This window comes from Xenopus laevis, chromosome 3L (assembly GCF_017654675.1).
Source record: "Xenopus laevis strain J_2021 chromosome 3L, Xenopus_laevis_v10.1, whole genome shotgun sequence".
NCBI classification, from domain to species: Eukaryota; Metazoa; Chordata; class Amphibia; order Anura; family Pipidae; genus Xenopus; species Xenopus laevis.
In genome coordinates this window covers 134,458,468-134,476,199 of record NC_054375.1, presented here as the reverse complement: position 1 = coordinate 134,476,199, position 17,732 = coordinate 134,458,468, and the positions used below count along the sequence as shown (strand labels likewise).

Genomic DNA, 17,732 nt, shown 5'->3' with positions numbered 1-17,732 from the left:
TTGCTTTTAATACTAATACATTTAAAAATAGCTTAAAACCTTTTGTAATAAATGTTTAATGAAAAGTTGCTTAGAATTATGTTTTCTATTATTGGAGTTGACATTCCCTTTCAGACCAGTGAATTTTATGAACATATATGGAAAAGTTGCTCATGATTAAAGTTTCTTTCATTAGGCATAAAAACAGTTTTGGGGAAACTTCCCATTTTAATGGGAATCAGATTTGTATGGACCATAAACAGCTGATATTGGGGAAACAACATATCACCTGTGAATTTTCAAACTTTTGTCTCTGAAGCAGATAGAAAGCCCCAGTAAAGACCGGTCCAGTTATATAGAATTAATAATGGAATGTTCCTTGTACAATCACACACTTGCCCCACTACAGGGTACCTTCTTGCCAACCTCCATTCATTAACAGAGCTGTCAACCAACCCCAAGTCATGAGGGAGATAATGATCCAGTCTTGTTTTTTTTAGGCCGGAATTTCTCTTTATGGTAAATGGTAACATAAAATAAAATCTCAAAATGGCGTGAAGGGGTTCATTAACTTCATCATGACCAGGGGTGATTATGTCCCCTGAGCCAGCTCCTGTGATGCCACCCACCTCGCTCCCCAGAGCTTACATTTCATGCACTTCAGCGGGTCTGGGGGGCTGCTTTGCAAGTGCAGAGGAATCAATTGCGCTCTCTTTACTAGAAGAGTTAAATTTCCTGTTTAATAACTGCAAATTTGGCTCTTAAAGTTACCAGGAGTAGCTTTTTGCTGCCCCTGGCAACTTGTGGGCTACCGCTGCCAGAGGTGAGTCTCTCAACTAAGCTCATGCCAGCAGTGTCCCTGCTCATAACATCAGGTTGGTTGACAGGCCTGCATTGAAAGATACACAGGTCCAGACTACAGGTGGCTATACATGGTCAGAGTCGTTCGTTTGGAGAAGTCATCAAACAAGCGGATTTTGCCCGATATGCCCACCCTGAGTGGATGATATTGGGCTGATCTGAAGGTTGACCCTAGGGCCAAACGATCAGATAAGAAAGCCGGGAATGCAGGCAGTTGGTGCGAAACTGATGCGGTCCTCAATCTGACAAGATTTTTAAACCCCATACACTGGCCAGTAAGCTGCTGACTCTGCAGCTTTTATCAGCCCATGTATGGCCACCTTAAAGGAGAAACAAACCCTTAATAAAAAACCCTCCCTCCCGGGCAAATGCCCTAAGTCTTTACTTACCCCTCCGTGCAGATTCTGCAGTAGGGTTTTTTTCTTTATTAAGGACTGGTATTTCAAGTACACAGAGACCCAAACAGCCCCCACAGGCCCAGTAAATAGTGACTTTCTATGGCAATTTACAGCAGCCCCTCTGGCACTTGTAATAATCTGCCAGTCTAGGCCTGAAGGTGCATAATACACAACCATTACTTTACTGTCAGTGTTCCTCAGTTTCACTGAGGGGAAAGGGGATGATATTGAATCATCCTTCCGAGTCCTACCCGAAGGCATGGGCTCCATTGCTCAAGCTGTTCCCAGCTACCGCCAGCGAACAGCTCGAACGGGTGGGTCCCCCTTCGCCAAAGCTAGGGAGGGCCCACCATCCCCGCCCCCCGAAGGGGTTTGGGGGCATTTGGACTCCCCTTCGCCGAAGCTAGGGGGAGTCCCCTCTACCCTGGGTTCTGCCGAAGCTTCCCCCAGGGCGTGTCATGGCCTGCGACTCGGTCCAGCCAAAAGACCGTGACCCCATCCAGGGTGCTCAAACCAGACACAAAAATGGTGCTGGAGTGGGCGGTGCAAGGCCATATGGCAGATACCCATAGGATGGAACAATATGGGTGCAAGAGCCCCCCTGTATGTATATGGAACGGCTCAGGGAGGTTAAGGTCCAACCAGAGTTATGGTATAAGCGTAGGTGGGTGGGTCAGGGGCGATCCTGGCCCCTCCGCCGCCTGAGGCAGCAGTTGCTGCTGCCCCCCTCCCCCAGTAATTCGCTCTTAAAGCCTCAACTTGCCTCATTGGCAAAGCAACCCTGGGGTGGGTTGTATCATTAATACAAAAAGAGCAATAGGGAATATTGAGAGACAGCTCATTGCCAAGATGGTAAGGGTGGTTTGATGGGGATAAAGCACAAAGTGTAATAATGCTAATAGACACAGAGAGAAACCATTAGGTACTGTGGGTAGGTTTTTATTGAGACAGGGTAATGTTAGACAGAGAGAGGCCAATGAGTAAATGAGAAGTAGTAATTATCCATGAGGAACTGCAGACAGAGAGCAGCAGAGTCTGATATGTGATTAAAGGGAGGGGAGGGAGAGGGAGGAGGGAGGTCTGTAAGTAAAGGAACAGGCTGACTGGAAAGTTTACAAAGAGTGAATTGGGGACTGGGCGGACTGATGGGAGAAAGAGCTGCTCACTTGCTGCTTCCTATAATAATACAGAGTCGCAAAGACAGTCCGGAGTGAACTCTGACAGGGACGACATGTCTGGGACTCGCGGGCCGAGTCTTCTCTCTGGATTCCAGGTGAGGAGCCTGGGGGGAGGGGAGAGAGACGGGGAGACACTCACACTAACACTTACACACTCACACACTAATGCTGCCTGTCGGACTCTCGTGTGGCTGCTGCTCATTATCATTAGCCCTAGTGATTGGCTGTGCCAGTGCTGCTGTGTTTATGGCCTGTTGTCTTATCACTTCACAACAGCAGGTCACCTATAAGATCCTCCTGCAATGACTGATTAGTGCTGAGCCCAGTTCAGCTGCATAGAATCCAGTGCAGCATATTGGTTATCTCAGCATATTTGTTATACCAGATCCCAGTTTGAGGCACGATGTGCTGACTCTGTGTATCACACACACACACATAAAGGGGTTGTTCACCTTCCAAACACTTTTTCAGTTCAGATGTTTTCAGATTGTTCCCTAGAAATAAAGACTTTTTTTTTACTTTCCGTTATTTATTTTTTACCGTTTTTCCAAAATCTAAGTGTAAAGTTGAATGTCCCTGTGTCTGGTGTTTTGAGTCTGACAGCTCAGTAATTCAGGAGCAGACTCTGAACTGTTACAATTTTACAACATTTAGTTGATACATTTCTCAGCAGCATCTCTGGAGTATTAGTAACTATTGTATCAATTCTAACAACTGCCTGTATTGAAACCTAGGGATTCTGCTCAGCAGGGACAAAGAAAGGAAATGTATCAACTAATTGTATCAATTTAGAACAGTTTACGGGGTCGGCGACCCCCTCCCAGAGCTGCTTTAGGGCTCTTACACACAGGGCAATTTTACCTGCGCTCCCCTGCGTTGCGCTTTCTTCCATACTCAATTATTGTTAAGGGGGCTGTACTCACACAGACGCATGTATGCACCAAATGCAGGTAAAATGCAACATGCTGCGTCCCACCTGTGTTTGGCGCTTACATGCGTCTGTGTGAGTACAGCCCCCTTCACAATAATTGAGTGCGTCTACTCCTGTGTTCCCCTGCGGTTGAACGGAAGAAAGCGCAACGCAGGGGAGCGCAGGTAAAACCGCCCGTGTGTTAGAGCCCTTAGAAGGTGAAAAATGACCCTATACACTTCAATTTTAGAAAAACGGGGACATATCAAAAAAAGAAAGTAATTGTAAAAAGTCGTCATTTCTGGTGATCTATCTGAAAACAACTAGTTGGTGGAAGGTGAATAACCCCTTCAAATGCAGAATTCAGGTCTGGACAGAGAATTAAAATAGGCCCTGGCATTTCAGGTACACAGAGGCCCAATCAGCCCACATAGAAGCCCCACCAGCCCACTAAATACTGACTTTCTATGGCACCTTATAGCAGCCCTTCTGGCATTTGCCAGAACCCACAGATTGCCAGTCCGGGCCTGGCAGAATTCCAGACGTCCTACTGAAAGGAGATTTGTACATCCTGGGTGCCTGCAGTTGAACTACTAATCCCATCCTCCTCTCCTAGGTGTAGGCTATTGGAGGTGGATTCTGGGAGCTGTATTTGGAAACACCGAGATGCATATGTAGTAAATGATAGTGGAGCAGATACCCCCCCCCCAGTCTTTAATGTTTCATCTTGGCTGTCATTTATACAATTCATGGAAGGGCTGCCTGCTGGAGCAAATAATATTTTGGGATTGTAAGGCTTCTCTTGACTATAGAGAGGGAGCTTCCCAAGGGGCCGCAGAGTATGTAGTGCACAGCTTGTTTCTCAACCTTGAGTCCCCAGGCATTGGAGAACTAGAACTCCCATCATGCATTCATCTTTGACTATATATGTAGGAATGCTGGGAGTTGTAGTCCAGTAACATCTGGGGACACGGAACAGGTGTTATAATAAACATTACAGGTTATAAGTCATGCCTAGTTACAACTCTCTTTAAACCTGCTTAAAATCAACTGAAGCTCTTCCTGCAGTTGAAGTCGTGGTTCACCTTTCAGTTAACTTTTTTATTATGTTGTAGAATGGCCAATTCTCAGCAACTTTTCAATCGGTCTTTATTATTAACGGTTTATAGTTTTTTAGTTATTTGCCTTTTTTTTTACTCTTCCAGCTTTCGAATGGGGGTCACTGACCCCATCTAAAAAAAACCCCCCATAATGCTCTGTAAGGCTACAAATGTATTGTTGTTGCTACTTTTTATTATGCACATCTCTGTTCTGGCCCTCCGCTATTCATAATCCTTGTTCAAATCAATGCATGGTTGGTTGGGTAATGCAGGCCTTAGCAACCAGATTAAAGTTAAATAACTCAAAAACCACAAATAAAAAATTAAAACCAATTGCAAATTCTCTCAGAATATCACTCTCTACATCATAATTAAAGGTAATTCGGAGATGAACAGCCCCTTTAAGTATGTTATGGAATGCCCTGCTACTAGCAACTTTGCAATTGGTTTGCATTATTTTTTTATAGGTTTTTTTTTTTAATTATTTGCTTTTCTCTTCTTTCAATGCTTAATGCTTTTAATGCTACTTTATTTTATACTGAAGTAGGGGGACCTTCGTGCAGGTGGTCTACTGGCGTTTTTTAGCTACAACAATGTATGTGGGGATTGTGGGAGTTGGTCAGTGTCGGACTGGGACACCAGGGGCCCACCCAAAAACCTTTGACCAGGGGCCCACCAATAAATCTTAGACCAGGGGCCCACTCTTAGTACTATTATTCTTCCTCTCCTCACTCAACCTCTATTCTCCTAGTCTCTTTTCTTTACATACTATAATACTATAACCTGTTATTCCATCTATTTAGCCACTTTGTTCTCATAAAAATAGGAAATGACCATGAAAAAGGCAGCATGAGAGCCCACTGACACATTGGCCCACCGAGACTTTTCCTGGTATCCCGGTGGGCCAGTCCCACACTGGTTGTAGTTCTGACCTGGAAGATGTGAAGGGTGGCATTCCCTTCATTCACACGTGATTCCTGAATGAGAAACATTCTCATAAAACAAGTGGGATCAATATGGAGGGAGCACAATACTGGGGTGGGTTTGTGGAGCTGGTTGGGACTAGTCAGGGGAATCCATCACCCCTAAACCATACCTTACCCCCACCCTCCTGACATTCCTGAGTTCATGGCTGCAGGGAAGACTTGAATATCCACATTGCTGAGGCCAAGCCTGTAGTTTGACAGTCAGAGAGGAACAGTGAGTGATCTGCTACCAGTATTACCAATGGGTCTCTGGGCTGCCTTCTCGCTATTATTTCATTGCACAGTCTGGGTGGAATGATTTGGCCCTTCGGGTTGCCCACGTGTGATTCTGGTCCCAGCCCTAAGCCCCACACCACAATAAAAAGGCCACACAGACATCAGCACTAGTGATGTGCAGCCAGCCCGATACCCACGGGACCCATGATTTGGGGAGGGCCCGGACTGAGCCCTTCTGCCTGCTCTTCCCAACTTCGACCTTACACTGGCATCTTCCGGATTTATAGACGCGTGCCTGTTCGCCCCGCCCCTTTTGTGATGTCCTTGGTAGGGCGGGTTGGCGCAGGTCTATAAAAGGAAGGCGGAAGTCGGGCGTGGATTGAGGGAGGTCGGGTGTGGGTCGTGGAAAACTCAACCCGCACATCACTAATCAGCACTAAAACAGTAAAAACACACTCACAAGTTATCAAAAGCCATTGGTGGCCAGGGCCCCCTTGCAAGTTAAAAAAAAAATATTGGTGACCTAGGCCACCCACAAGCTATACGACCAGTAACTGCAAAAAAAATTTAAAAAAATTTGTTAGTTTGCTACGAAAAAAAGACACCAACACATACTAAATTTTAAAGTCGCTAAGTCTTTATTAAGAATTAACTTTCCGAAACTCCGCTTCAGAAAAGCGATCCATCGTGCGGCGCTTGATTTTTCCTCCCTGTCTTCCTTATAGGAGATAGCCAGGGAGGAGAAATCGAGCACCGCATGATGGATCGTCGCCCTGTTGTTTCTGAAGAGGAGCATAAGCGGAGTTTTGGTAAGTTATTTCTTAATAAAGAATTGGAGATTTTAAAGTTGTGTTGGCATCTTTTTTTTTCGTAGCATACTAACCAAATTTGTTTTTAGAACATTTTTACTGTTACTGGTCCTTTAAAAAAAAACATTGGTGGCCAGACCCCCACAAGTTATCAAAAGCCATTGGTGGCCAGGGCCCCCCTTTCAAGTTTAAGGGAAAAAAACAGTGGCCAGGGCCCCCCTTAGTTAATATGTATAGTTAAAAAAAAATGGGGGGGGGCCATGGCCAGGGACCCCCTATAATTTTGAAAAAAAACAAACAAACATTAGTGGCCATGGGGCTTAGGTGGCCAGTGCCGGACTGGCCCACTAGGATACCAGGAAAACTCCTGCTGGGCCCAGGTGTCGGCGGGCCCTCCTTCTAAACATTTGGCCTGTTTCATGGTCATTCCCTATTACTTTAAGAGGCTTAATAATGAAAGAATTGAGTATAGTATTAAGAGGTAAAAGACTATCAGAATAAAGAGGTTGAGCGAGGAGAGGAGGAATAATAGTTTGGAAAGTGGGCCCACGGTCTAAGGTTTTCTGGTGGGAAACGCAGCACAGCTGAGCCCCCCTTAAAGCTTAAAAACACAGAGCCCGGTACAGCTGTCCCCCCTGATGGTGGCCATGCATTTCCCCTCTTGGGATTCATGTTTCTCCTTGCTCTGTCCTTGTGAGTTGTGCATAAGATAACAGTTTGGGATGAAAGTTCGGGGCCTTGCTGTATCTGCTAGTCTGTTAATAAATACAGAGGACAGTGCCCTTTAACCAGTGCTGGAGGGGCTGAAATGGTCCCCATTGCAGTGCTGAATTCCAAATTTACCCTGGGCATGATACTGCTCTTTCGGGGCCAGGGTTATGCTGACAATCTCCATTCCGCTTTTTCAACTATTCCAGCTGCTGCTCCTTTAATTTGAATGGAAACCTGAACCAATATATTTCAAGAGAAAAATCAGAAGCTCCTTGCAGGGTGTTTTGCCCCCGGGTTCTATGCCTATTAATATAGTAACGTCACAAAATAGCTTAAACTTACTTTAAGTGCATCCCTGTGCCTCCTTCTCAGAGCTGAACAATAAAGGTAATTGTGTGGTTATTTCTGTGCTTGTATTCAAATCAATCCAGTTCCAGGCACAAAGGGGGAGGACTAGGGATTTGGAGAGTCATTTAAATGCTTTAAGACAAGTGTTTGTAGAAGAGGTTGCCTAGGAAAAAACAGTGTGTGTCTGTTCTGAGTGGTTCTGTAGATTGGCAGGGCTTCAGAAGGTGGGATTCCTCAGTGTATCCAGGGCCAGATTTACATAAAGGGCCCCCCTAGGCCTGCTGTCGTTCGTTGCTCCCGTCCCCTTCCCCTTTTATTCGTGCAAATTTTTGGAGCAATGGGGATGCATGCCTCCCCCTAAAATCCTGCCGCCCTAGGCCCGGGCCTTGGTGGCCTCTCCACAAATCCGGGCGTGAGTGTACCTTCTTATCCTGGTTCTTAGTAAAGGAGACGACTACCCATTTGCAAGTGAAAGGGGTACTTCACCTTTAAATTAAATTTTAGTATGAGTAGAGAGTGATATTCTGAGTCAATACGCAGTTGGCTTTCATTTTGTAAATGTGTTATTTGAGTTATTTAGCTTTCTGTTCAGCAGCTCTCCAGTTTGCAAGTTCAGCAATCTGGTTACTAGGGTTCGATACCCTAGCAACCATGCATTGATATGTATAAGAGACTGAAATATGTATAGGCGAGGCCTGAATAGAGAAATGAATAATAAAAAGTAGCAATGACAATATATTTGTAAACTTACAGCGCATTTGTTTTTAGATGGGGTCAGTGACCCCCCCCCATTTTAAAGCTGGAAAGAGTCAGAAGAAGAAGGCAAACAATGCTAAAACTTTAACAAATAAATAATGAAGACCAAAAGTTCCTTCGAATTTGCCATTCTATAACATACTGAATGTTAACTTAAAGGTTAACCACCTCTGAATAACCAAATATTATCACCTTTATAAGGTCAACCAATTCCTTGGTGTCTTTCAGTATCCTGGGAACGTCGAGCTCCCCCATGTAATTTCTTACTTCCAGTTGTCCATATGTGGTACAGTCCAGAACAAGTTGTTCAGGTGGCTCATGGTTGTGTCTTAGAATGGATCCATTTTGGAGCTTTGGGAGGTAGAACAATGTATCTTTCTTGCACATTTATGTTCTGTACCAAGAAGAAAAAGGTCCAGCTCTACTAGAGTTTGTAGGAGGCCACACATTGTAGACTTACTGCCATTGCCACAGTGTCCTTACTTTACCTCTGTACTACAACTCACTGCTGTTTGTATCAGTGGGTCTTGGCCAGAAAATGTTGACCAAAAACTATTAACAGTCAAACATCAAAGTGTCATCTAATGTTATTGCTGATACATTTACTAGTATGCGTTTTGAATTTACCATTTGTGCCTTCTGGTTAATCCACTCACCAAGAGAAGCTTTGTTTTTTTAAACTCTTTATGCAGCTTTAAAGGAACAGTAACACCAAAAAATTTAAGTGTTTTTAAAGTAACTCAAATATAATGTAATGTTGCTCTGCACTGGTACAACTGGTGTGTTTGCTTCAGAAAAACTACTATAGTTTATATAAATGAGCTGCTGTGTAGCCATGGGGGCAGCGATTCCAGCAAAGGATACACTGGAGATAACAGATTACATACCTCCCAACTGTCCCGTTTTTAGAGGGACAGTCCCTTTTTTTGACAGCTCAACCTGCAGTCCCTCATTTGTACTGGAAAGTCCCATTTTTCTCTGCACTGAACAGCCAGAAAAGGAACAAAATTTCCAACTTAATTGGCTTTTAGCAGAGAGCCCAGAACAGCCACAACAGAAGATAAGATACTTTGTAACAATTCAAATGTATCTAGATAATCAAATAAATAATTGTAACAATATAAGATAACAGGTCCCTTGGGAAAAGTTAGACTAACAGCTTATAGGGCAATTCACCTTTACTCGCAAAACTGACAAAAAAAACACAGAAATATGTTCAAACTTTTCTAACCTGCGAAATTTTGTTAAATGAACATGGTAATTAGGGGGTGTGGCCACAAAAATGGGCGTGATCAAAATTGCCACGCTACGCGCGGCCACTTTTTTGTCCCTCTTTTTATTTCCAAAATGTTGGGAGGTATGCAGATAGGGTCTGAAGAATCCCATTGTATACTACAGAGCTTATCTGCGGTGTATCCTGTGCCTTTTCCAGCTTGAATGGCTGCCCCCATGACTACACAGCAGCTTGTTTATATAAACTATAGTTCGAATAGTTCTGTTTCTAAAGCAAGCACATAACTTTTAGCAGTGCAGGCAAACTATTTTTCAGGCCCCAAATATGTCTAGAGGTGGATTTGTTTTACCAGTATTTATTCAAAATGTATCTGAATTAGGGCCCCTTTACCTCCTGGGCCCCCCCAGCCGCAGGGTCTGCTTCCTCTATAGTAACGCCCCTGAGTGCAGGCAACCATATATTTTCATTACTTTAAGACACTTACATTTTTTGGTGTTATTGTTCCTTTAAGCCCAAGTTGGCAGCGTATTATGTGGAGCTGTGTATGGGGCTTCTCTGACATATATTTAGCCTGAGCTCATAGATATAGATAGATAGATAGATAGATAGATAGATAGATAGATAGATAGATAGATAGATAGATAGATAGATAGATAGATAGATAGATAGATAGATAGATAGATAGATAGATAGATAGATAGATAGATAGATAGATAGATTAGATAGATAGATTAGATAGATAGATTAGATAGATAGATATATATATATATATATATATATATATATATATATATATATAGATATATATATATATATATTCTCTATATCTGAGCCTATTGAGGTGAACTCTCCAGATGAGATTTCATAGGCCAACATTCTGCCCAGTCTGGCACAGTATATGGCCACGTCTGCCATTTTATTGTCATTGCAAACTTCCTATTCCTCCCCACTCCTGTTCTTTCGTTACGGCATTCAAACAACTGCCTGGTTGCTAGGATAAAGTCAGGGGTGTAACTACAGAGGAAGCAGACCCTGCGGCTGCAGGGGGGCCCAGGAGGTACAGGGGGCCCCATGAGGCTCTCATTGATGAGCAATTTAAACATATATTGGTAAAACAGGACAAACACTGGATATGTTGGGGGCCCTAAAATTAATTTGCTGTGGGGCCCAGCAACATCTAGTTCCGCCACTGGATAAAGTGGACCCAAGCAACTAGATAGCTTCTGGATAAAAAAAAAACGAAACCACTGAAAAACCACAAAATGCATGCAGACCAATTGCAAATATGTTTTATTTTCGATCTAAGCAAATATGCAGACAGGCTTTTTTAAAACCTGTTGAGCAAACGTGATTGAATGTGTTTTCCCTAGAGATCCACTGTGCAGAACAATGGGGTGACATACAGATACAAGTCACATGCAGTAATTGTAAAAATCCCCAGCACAATCGCCTGTACGCAGCAAAGAATGTGCAGTAAAAACAAACCTGCATGTTTTGTGCGAATCAAAGCAGTTTCTAATCTGGGTGCAGAACTGAAATGCCATACCATGGCCCTGAGAGTATTAGTACATTGTAATTAATTGTAATTTGATTATTGTTATCTTCCCTTCTCTAGACTAAATATTCTTTGTGACTGGTTTCACTGAGATGTTTCCTGTGTTTTCCTCTATACATAGTGTTAGTAGCCGTATGCCACATTATTTCAGAATGTTATTTCTATCCGTACTTGAGTTTGCACATATATATGAACCAATCTTCAGCAGAAATCAAATAAGCTTTGTACTGCAATTGTTTTCTATTTAAAAAAAATATATATATTAAATCTAAAGTTCTAATGAATTGAATTATTACTACCTCACCCTCTGTATGAACTAGAACCCTGCCTTCCGCTGCTTTCCTGTTTGTGTCTCAGGTTTACAGACGAGGAGGAGTTCATTATACGGGGGTTTATTTGTAATGGGAAAAATCGATTTACAGCCATCTTTCTCTGTCAAAATTGCTCAGAAGAACCAAGGTGATGGCATTCAGTTTAAATTGAACGGGCTTTCAATTTTTAGCTGCAATAGATAACAAAAACTGTGCAGATTTAACCCAAAAACATAAGCAGAACGAAGGTTGGAGGCAATTTTTGTTTTTTTACCCTGCAACTTCTAATGTTCTGAGCACACATGACTTCTGATCTCTCATTTTCTCCTTCCAGTACTATACATTTAATAGGCAGTCCCTACAAGCATGACTGTACATAACTATGGTCAAAGCAGACACAAACGAGTGAATACAATTCTACACTAAATATTCACATGTAATGTTTGTTCTGATGCAAGAACTGTGCCGAGGGTTAAAGTGATGCACGGCTCTTGTCACTTTGTAGGGTAAAGATCTGAAAGCTTCTGCCTCTGTGTTGACTAATTTCGGTCAACCAGCCAACCTGATATGGATTTGGGGGGAAAAAATGTTGATTGGCTGGCAAAAAACATTAAGCATTGCACCATTGTCACATGGGTATTTGGTCACTGCGGATGCTGCTTTACTTTTTCTAGTTAATGGGTGAGATTGTAGTTTGCATTCAGAGCAGTATAGAGTAGGGACAGTGGTTCTGCAGGTCAGGCATATCCAACTCTGGCCCTCAAGGGCTCTAAAGTTTAGGAAATAACTGGGGTTTTTTAAAGGGCCAAATCAGCAGTAACATTTCCTGTAGACATTCAGGTATGTGTTATTTTTGGGTAGTGAGGCCCAATTGTGAACTAATTTCCCAACCGTTTCTATGTATCCTATCACGACCAGTCACAAAGCCTAATTTGACAACAATCACCTCATCACTGTGTAGGAACATAAACCCCCAAAGTGACCAGGACAATACAACCTTCCAGCTTCAGCCCCAAAGTGACCGGGACTATACCACCTTCCAGTGTCAGCCCCAAACTGACCGAAACTATACCACCTTCCAAAGTCAGCCCCAAAGTGACTGGGACTTTACCACCTTCCAGCGTTGGTCCCAAAGTGATCGGGACTATACCACCTTCCAGCGCCAGCACCAAAGTGACCGGGAATATACCACCTTCCAGTGTCTGCCCCAATGTGACTGGGACTATACCACATTCCAGCGTCAGCCCCAAAGTGACCGGGACTATACCACATTCCAGAGTCAGCACCAAAGTGATCGGGAATATACCACCTTCCAGTGTCTGCCCCAAAGTGACCGGGACTATACCACCTTCCAGCGTCAGCCCCAAAGTGACCGGGACTATACCAGCATCAGCCCAAAGTGACAGGGACTACACCACATTCCAGCGTCAGCCCCAAAGTGACCAGGATTATACCACCTTCCGGCGTGTCGGCCCCAAAGTGACAGGGACTCTACCTCCTTCCAGTGTCGGCCCCAAAGTGACCAGGACTATACCACCTTCCAGCGTCGGCACCAAAGTGACCAGGACTATACCACTTTTCAGCGTTCCTAGAGATACTATTGGGCATCTAATCAGTCTGACAGATTAGTGCAATTCTGTCAGTAGTTAATGTGTGACTGACCTGTCCCTTGCATCCCTCATAAGTCTTTCTATTCACATTGCAGGGCACCACAGCCGGAAACAATGGACTTTACAATATGATTAGGACCACGCCGACCTGGAGATCCCCCGTGAACCTCACCAACAGCAGTATCCCTGGCCCTGAGGTCAAGAGTGGGCTGGTTCCAGGTACGGAAAGTTGAGTCTCTTTCCACACCTACATTAACCCGTGTCTCTCATTCTGTATGGACTATGAGAAAGCAAGGCAGTTTGTATTTGGACACAGCCTCTAGGTCAAGGCCAGGGGTCCCCAACCTTTTTTACCCATGAGCTACATTTAAAATTAATCGGAGAAGGGAAGCAACACAAGCATGAAAAAAAGTTCCCATAACAGCTGAAATTGGCTATTTGGTAGCCCCTATGTGGACTTGCAGCCTACAGGAGACTGTTTGGCAGTACACCTGTTTTTTATACAACCAAAACTTGCCTCCAAACTTGGGATTCAAAAATAAGTACCTGCTTTGGGTCCACTGAGAGCAACATTCAAGGGGTTGGTGAGTAACATGTTGCCCCCGAGAGCCAATGGTTGGGGATCACTGGTCTAGACCATGCCCACTTCACCCTTCATTTATGGTGATGATACAATAGGAGGCCAACGCTGATTGATAATGAAGGCTGTGACCAGCTTGAGATAGTTCAGCATACGAAAAACTAGAGTCTGCAATACATTCCTAGCAGCTAGAGGTAAAAATACAAAAGAAAAATTAGTATATATCCACCACTTAAAGGAGATACTGAGCATATCTAATGATACTTTATCTTCTAATCAATGGGGTCATGTAATAAAAGGCATTAAGTTTGCCCAGGAGCAGTAACCCATAGCAATCTATCATCAGACACCATTTACAAGTCACCTACTTAAAAACAAAGATCTTTTTGGTTGCTATGGGTTACTGCACTTGGTGCATCTTACTACCTATGGGGGTAACGACATAAAAGTCAGTAAATATTGCACTTTAATATTGCGACACCATTTTGTGATATTCTAATTGTCACTCCCTGATCACCTGACCGGAAATAATGCAGGTTCTAACTGAAACAGGAAGAGGTGTGAGTAAAAGACACGCCTCTGTCTATTCAGTGGCTGAATGGGTGAACCTAGCAAGTGTGCGTGCCCTTGGTTTGTGTGTGAGCTCACTCCTATGAGCCAGATGGTTGGGCTTTAGTGCTTAAAATTTTATATTTTAATATGATTATTCAGTGGCACATAGATAAAACAAACAAATACATACTGTAAGTATTGTAGAAGTCATATTTATATTGGCTAAAAATAAAAACACATTGCAAGCTTTTAGAGCACCAAGGCCTAGGGTTGCCAACTTTCCCCGCTGGGAACTCCAGGGGGGGCAATGACATCATGGAGGCAGGCCAATGGCATCATGTGGGTGGGGAGATGACACTGTGGGTGGGGTGGTGAAGTCGCGTGGGTGGGTCTGTGGATGGAGCTATCACTTGGCGATTGGCAAATTGCTGCTTCAGTCTTAGGGAATCCTGCCCAGTTTTCTAAATTAGGGTTTTGAACCGGACAGCCCTCCCGAAAACCAGGCTGTCTGGGTCAAAACTAGACTGGTGGAAACCCTACCAAGGCCCCTTTTGACATCACAGACTAATTGAAATCTGTATTTTTCATAGCCGCTCTTTTATCCATTACTGTTGTTTGTTACAGGCCTGATTGCAGCCACCATCTTCATTATGTTCCTGCTGTGCCTGTATACAATCCTGTGGAGGTGCATGGTGTCACAAGCAAACAGGTGAGTGTCACTTCAGACTCCCCCCCCTTCCCTGGAGTCTGCTATTTAGCGTTAGAACAATAGGAATGCCTTATACATTTCCTTCACTTGCCTCCACAGGCACAACAAACGGCACAGGAAGAAACCCCCTCCCACCAGCCAGGAACCTCACAAGCCTCTATTTGCTGTGTGACTTATCATTCTGTGAATGGATAATGGGATTGTTGGATCCTGGACTTTCATGCTACTGAGGAACCTTTTCACCAGCACAAACCTCATCAGAACAGCACTGCTGGATTCCACGGCAATACTATTGCACACTTTCACATTCACGGATTTCCCTCACAGAGGATTTAAACTTTTATTTTTTATTTTTTTCGTCGGGAAGCCGAAAACCATATTTATTTGGTTGGTGGTATGGGCAGTTTCTAGAAAGACTGCAGATCATTGCACCTTTTTGCCTGAGACTCATTTTGTGTTTCTATAAATAAAGACTTGGTTGATAAGCTCTCTGCTCCATTTTAGCCCATCCATTTGGCTCAGTTGGTTTATGGTCTCTCACACCCAAGTGTATAATAGCTTGAAGTTCTTCAGATGTCCAACAGTCAATCTGCAACTTCTAAAGCCCCTCATACATGGGCAGATATAAGATGGCAGATGTCGATTAGGCAGGTTTATAAATCCCGTTGGATCGAGGACAGGGTCGGTTCATTGATGCGACCGACAATATTCTTGTCATTGTAATTCGATCGTTGGGTACTAGGGCCCATGATCGGATCAGCCCAATATCACCAACCCCAAGGTAAGCATATCTGCTCATTTGGCAACGTCACAAAATTAGCGGATCTCACTTTGGGGCGAATATTTACCAGCGAACGCTCCGCCACACTTTCACGCCACCTCACCAATGTAAATTTGTTACCACTACATTCATTCACTAAAATGCAAAGTTGCGTGTCAGCAGCTGAAACGCTGGCAAAGTTTCGCTAGTGTTAATTCGTCAGCGCAAGCATTTCTTAGCGAACTTTCGCTAGCATTCTATTCTGCCTAACGAGACTTCGTTAGTACTCTTATGCTTGGTTCAATTTGAATAGGGCGGGTTCATATAGGTCATATATACTGTATGTCTTTATTAGAGATGTTGGTGCGAATGCTTGAAGTGGCTACTTATTATTACAAGTTAGGGATGCACCGAATCCACTTTTTTGGATTTGACCAAACCCCCGAATGCTTTGTGAAAGATTCGGTCGAATAACTGAATCCGAACTCTAATTTGCATATGCAAATTAGGGGTGGGAAGGGGAAAACATTTTTTACTTCCTTGTTTTCGGACAGTCACACAATTCCCTCCCCCAATTTGCATATGCAAATTAGGATTCGGGTTGGCTGGGCAGAAGGATTCGTCTGAATCCTGATGAAAAAAGGCAGAATCCCGAACCGAATCCTGGATTCGCTGCATCCCTATTACAAATGCTCAAGGAAGCAAAATAAAGAATAAAGAGATCATCTAATGCCCTAGACACGAGCCCACCCTAAAACAAATGTGGCATGCCCCTCAAATTGGTTAAAAAATGAACACAAAAGTCTTTAATAGTTAGGACCTTTGAAGGCAATCCTGCTTTAAAAAAATGTTTTTTTACAACTTGTAGGATTTTCTGGCATACAGGATATGATGTCACTGACATAAGATTGAGGAGGATGTAGCTTTGTTTTATCAGGAGGATGTAGCTTTATTTTCTCCTGGTCTAAGGTGTCGAAGGAAACTCTGGCGAAAGAGGTAACATTCTGTAAAATTCATACTTTAGTGAATTTGCAGAGTAACGATCGTTCGCCTGAGTGAAAATGTTCCTGGCAATATGGCACGAAACTGCACTAGCGACTATCTCTGCTTGTTGGTAAACTGGTGGTGTCCTTGCAGAAGGGATTTTTGGTGAATTTTCGCTATCGATGGCCACTTCCCTCTTTAGTAAATTTGCACCTATGTATGGCCACCTTAAGCCTACTAAGAGATGAGGATAAGCAATTAGTTGGGTGCTAGAGATGTAATCACTGAAATGGGCACTTGGTTTCACTTGCTGAATTTCAGACAGGTTACATGTTTGTAGGCTTCTGTTTGATCTATTTGCACACAGTATGTACTAACGACTCTGTTGCCTGCATTGTCGGACTGGGATGCCAGGAGCCCACTAAAAAATCCACTTTCCAACCTATTATACCTCCTCACCTCACTCAACCTCGTTATTCTCCTAGACTCTTTTCTCTACATACTATTCTCTGTTCTTCCATTATTGAGCCTCTTTGTTGCCATAAAGAAATAGGGAATAACCATGAAATAGGCCAAATGGTTAGAAGCAAGAGGCCCACTGACACCTGGGCCCACTGGGAGTTTTTTTGGTATCCCAGTGGGCCAGTCCGACACTGGTTGCCTGTATCATTCTAGTAAACTACGAATCACTTTTCCAGAACACTAGGGCCACACTACATAATCCAGTCCCACGCTGCTTCTCTTCTGCTGTACTGCCTGAACTTGGAAACATTGCCTCTGCTCCGGTGCAGGCAGGCACGGCGGATTTTGTAGTGAAATGAAAAATCTCTCGTTTCGGCACTGTGGAGAAACCCAGGAGATCTGTATGATGTGGCCCTAGCCTATGGCTCTTTAACTGGTATTCAATGAGCTGCCAGACATTCACTAACTGGAAATGTTGCATTCTAACATAGGTGATACGTTACAGCAGTGCAGTTACCCAACCAATAAACTACTGTTTTTGTTTACAACTTAGACATCAGAAGCAAACATCTGATTGCACTGGTGCAACTGAATACTTATGTTAGTAGATCAGCCTTTAAGAAATCTGCTCAGTAATCTAAGTGAAATGTATCTCGGGATTTATGTCCACTGTAGCCAATGCCCAAGCATAAAAAACACTTGTGTGAATGACGCGAGATATAT

At 43.5% G+C, this 17,732-nt stretch overlaps 1 protein-coding gene across 1 annotated transcript; it reads left to right on the top strand.

The window, feature by feature from the left end:
• Positions 1–2,311: 2,311 nt before the first annotated feature.
• Positions 2,312–15,290, top strand: LOC108711583. The gene is made up of 4 exons (XM_018253464.2): positions 2,312–2,511; positions 13,058–13,181; positions 14,719–14,803; positions 14,903–15,290. Exons 1-4 carry the CDS (start codon positions 2,470–2,472, stop codon positions 14,973–14,975), a joined length of 324 nt encoding a protein of 107 aa, XP_018108953.1. The 5' UTR covers positions 2,312–2,469; the 3' UTR covers positions 14,976–15,290.
• The last annotated feature ends 2,442 nt before the right edge of the window (positions 15,291–17,732 follow it).

Bases quoted from the DNA above. Each gene is read 5' to 3' on its own strand.
- LOC108711583 (XM_018253464.2), top strand. From the start codon at position 2,470: ATGTCTGGGACTCGCGGGCCGAGTCTTCTCTCTGGATTCCAG. The intron at 13,182-14,718 runs GTACGGAAAGTT...TGTTTGTTACAG, and splicing joins CAAGAGTGGGCTGGTTCCAG to GCCTGATTGCAGCCACCATC. The intron at 14,804-14,902 runs GTGAGTGTCACT...TTGCCTCCACAG, and splicing joins ATGGTGTCACAAGCAAACAG to GCACAACAAACGGCACAGGA.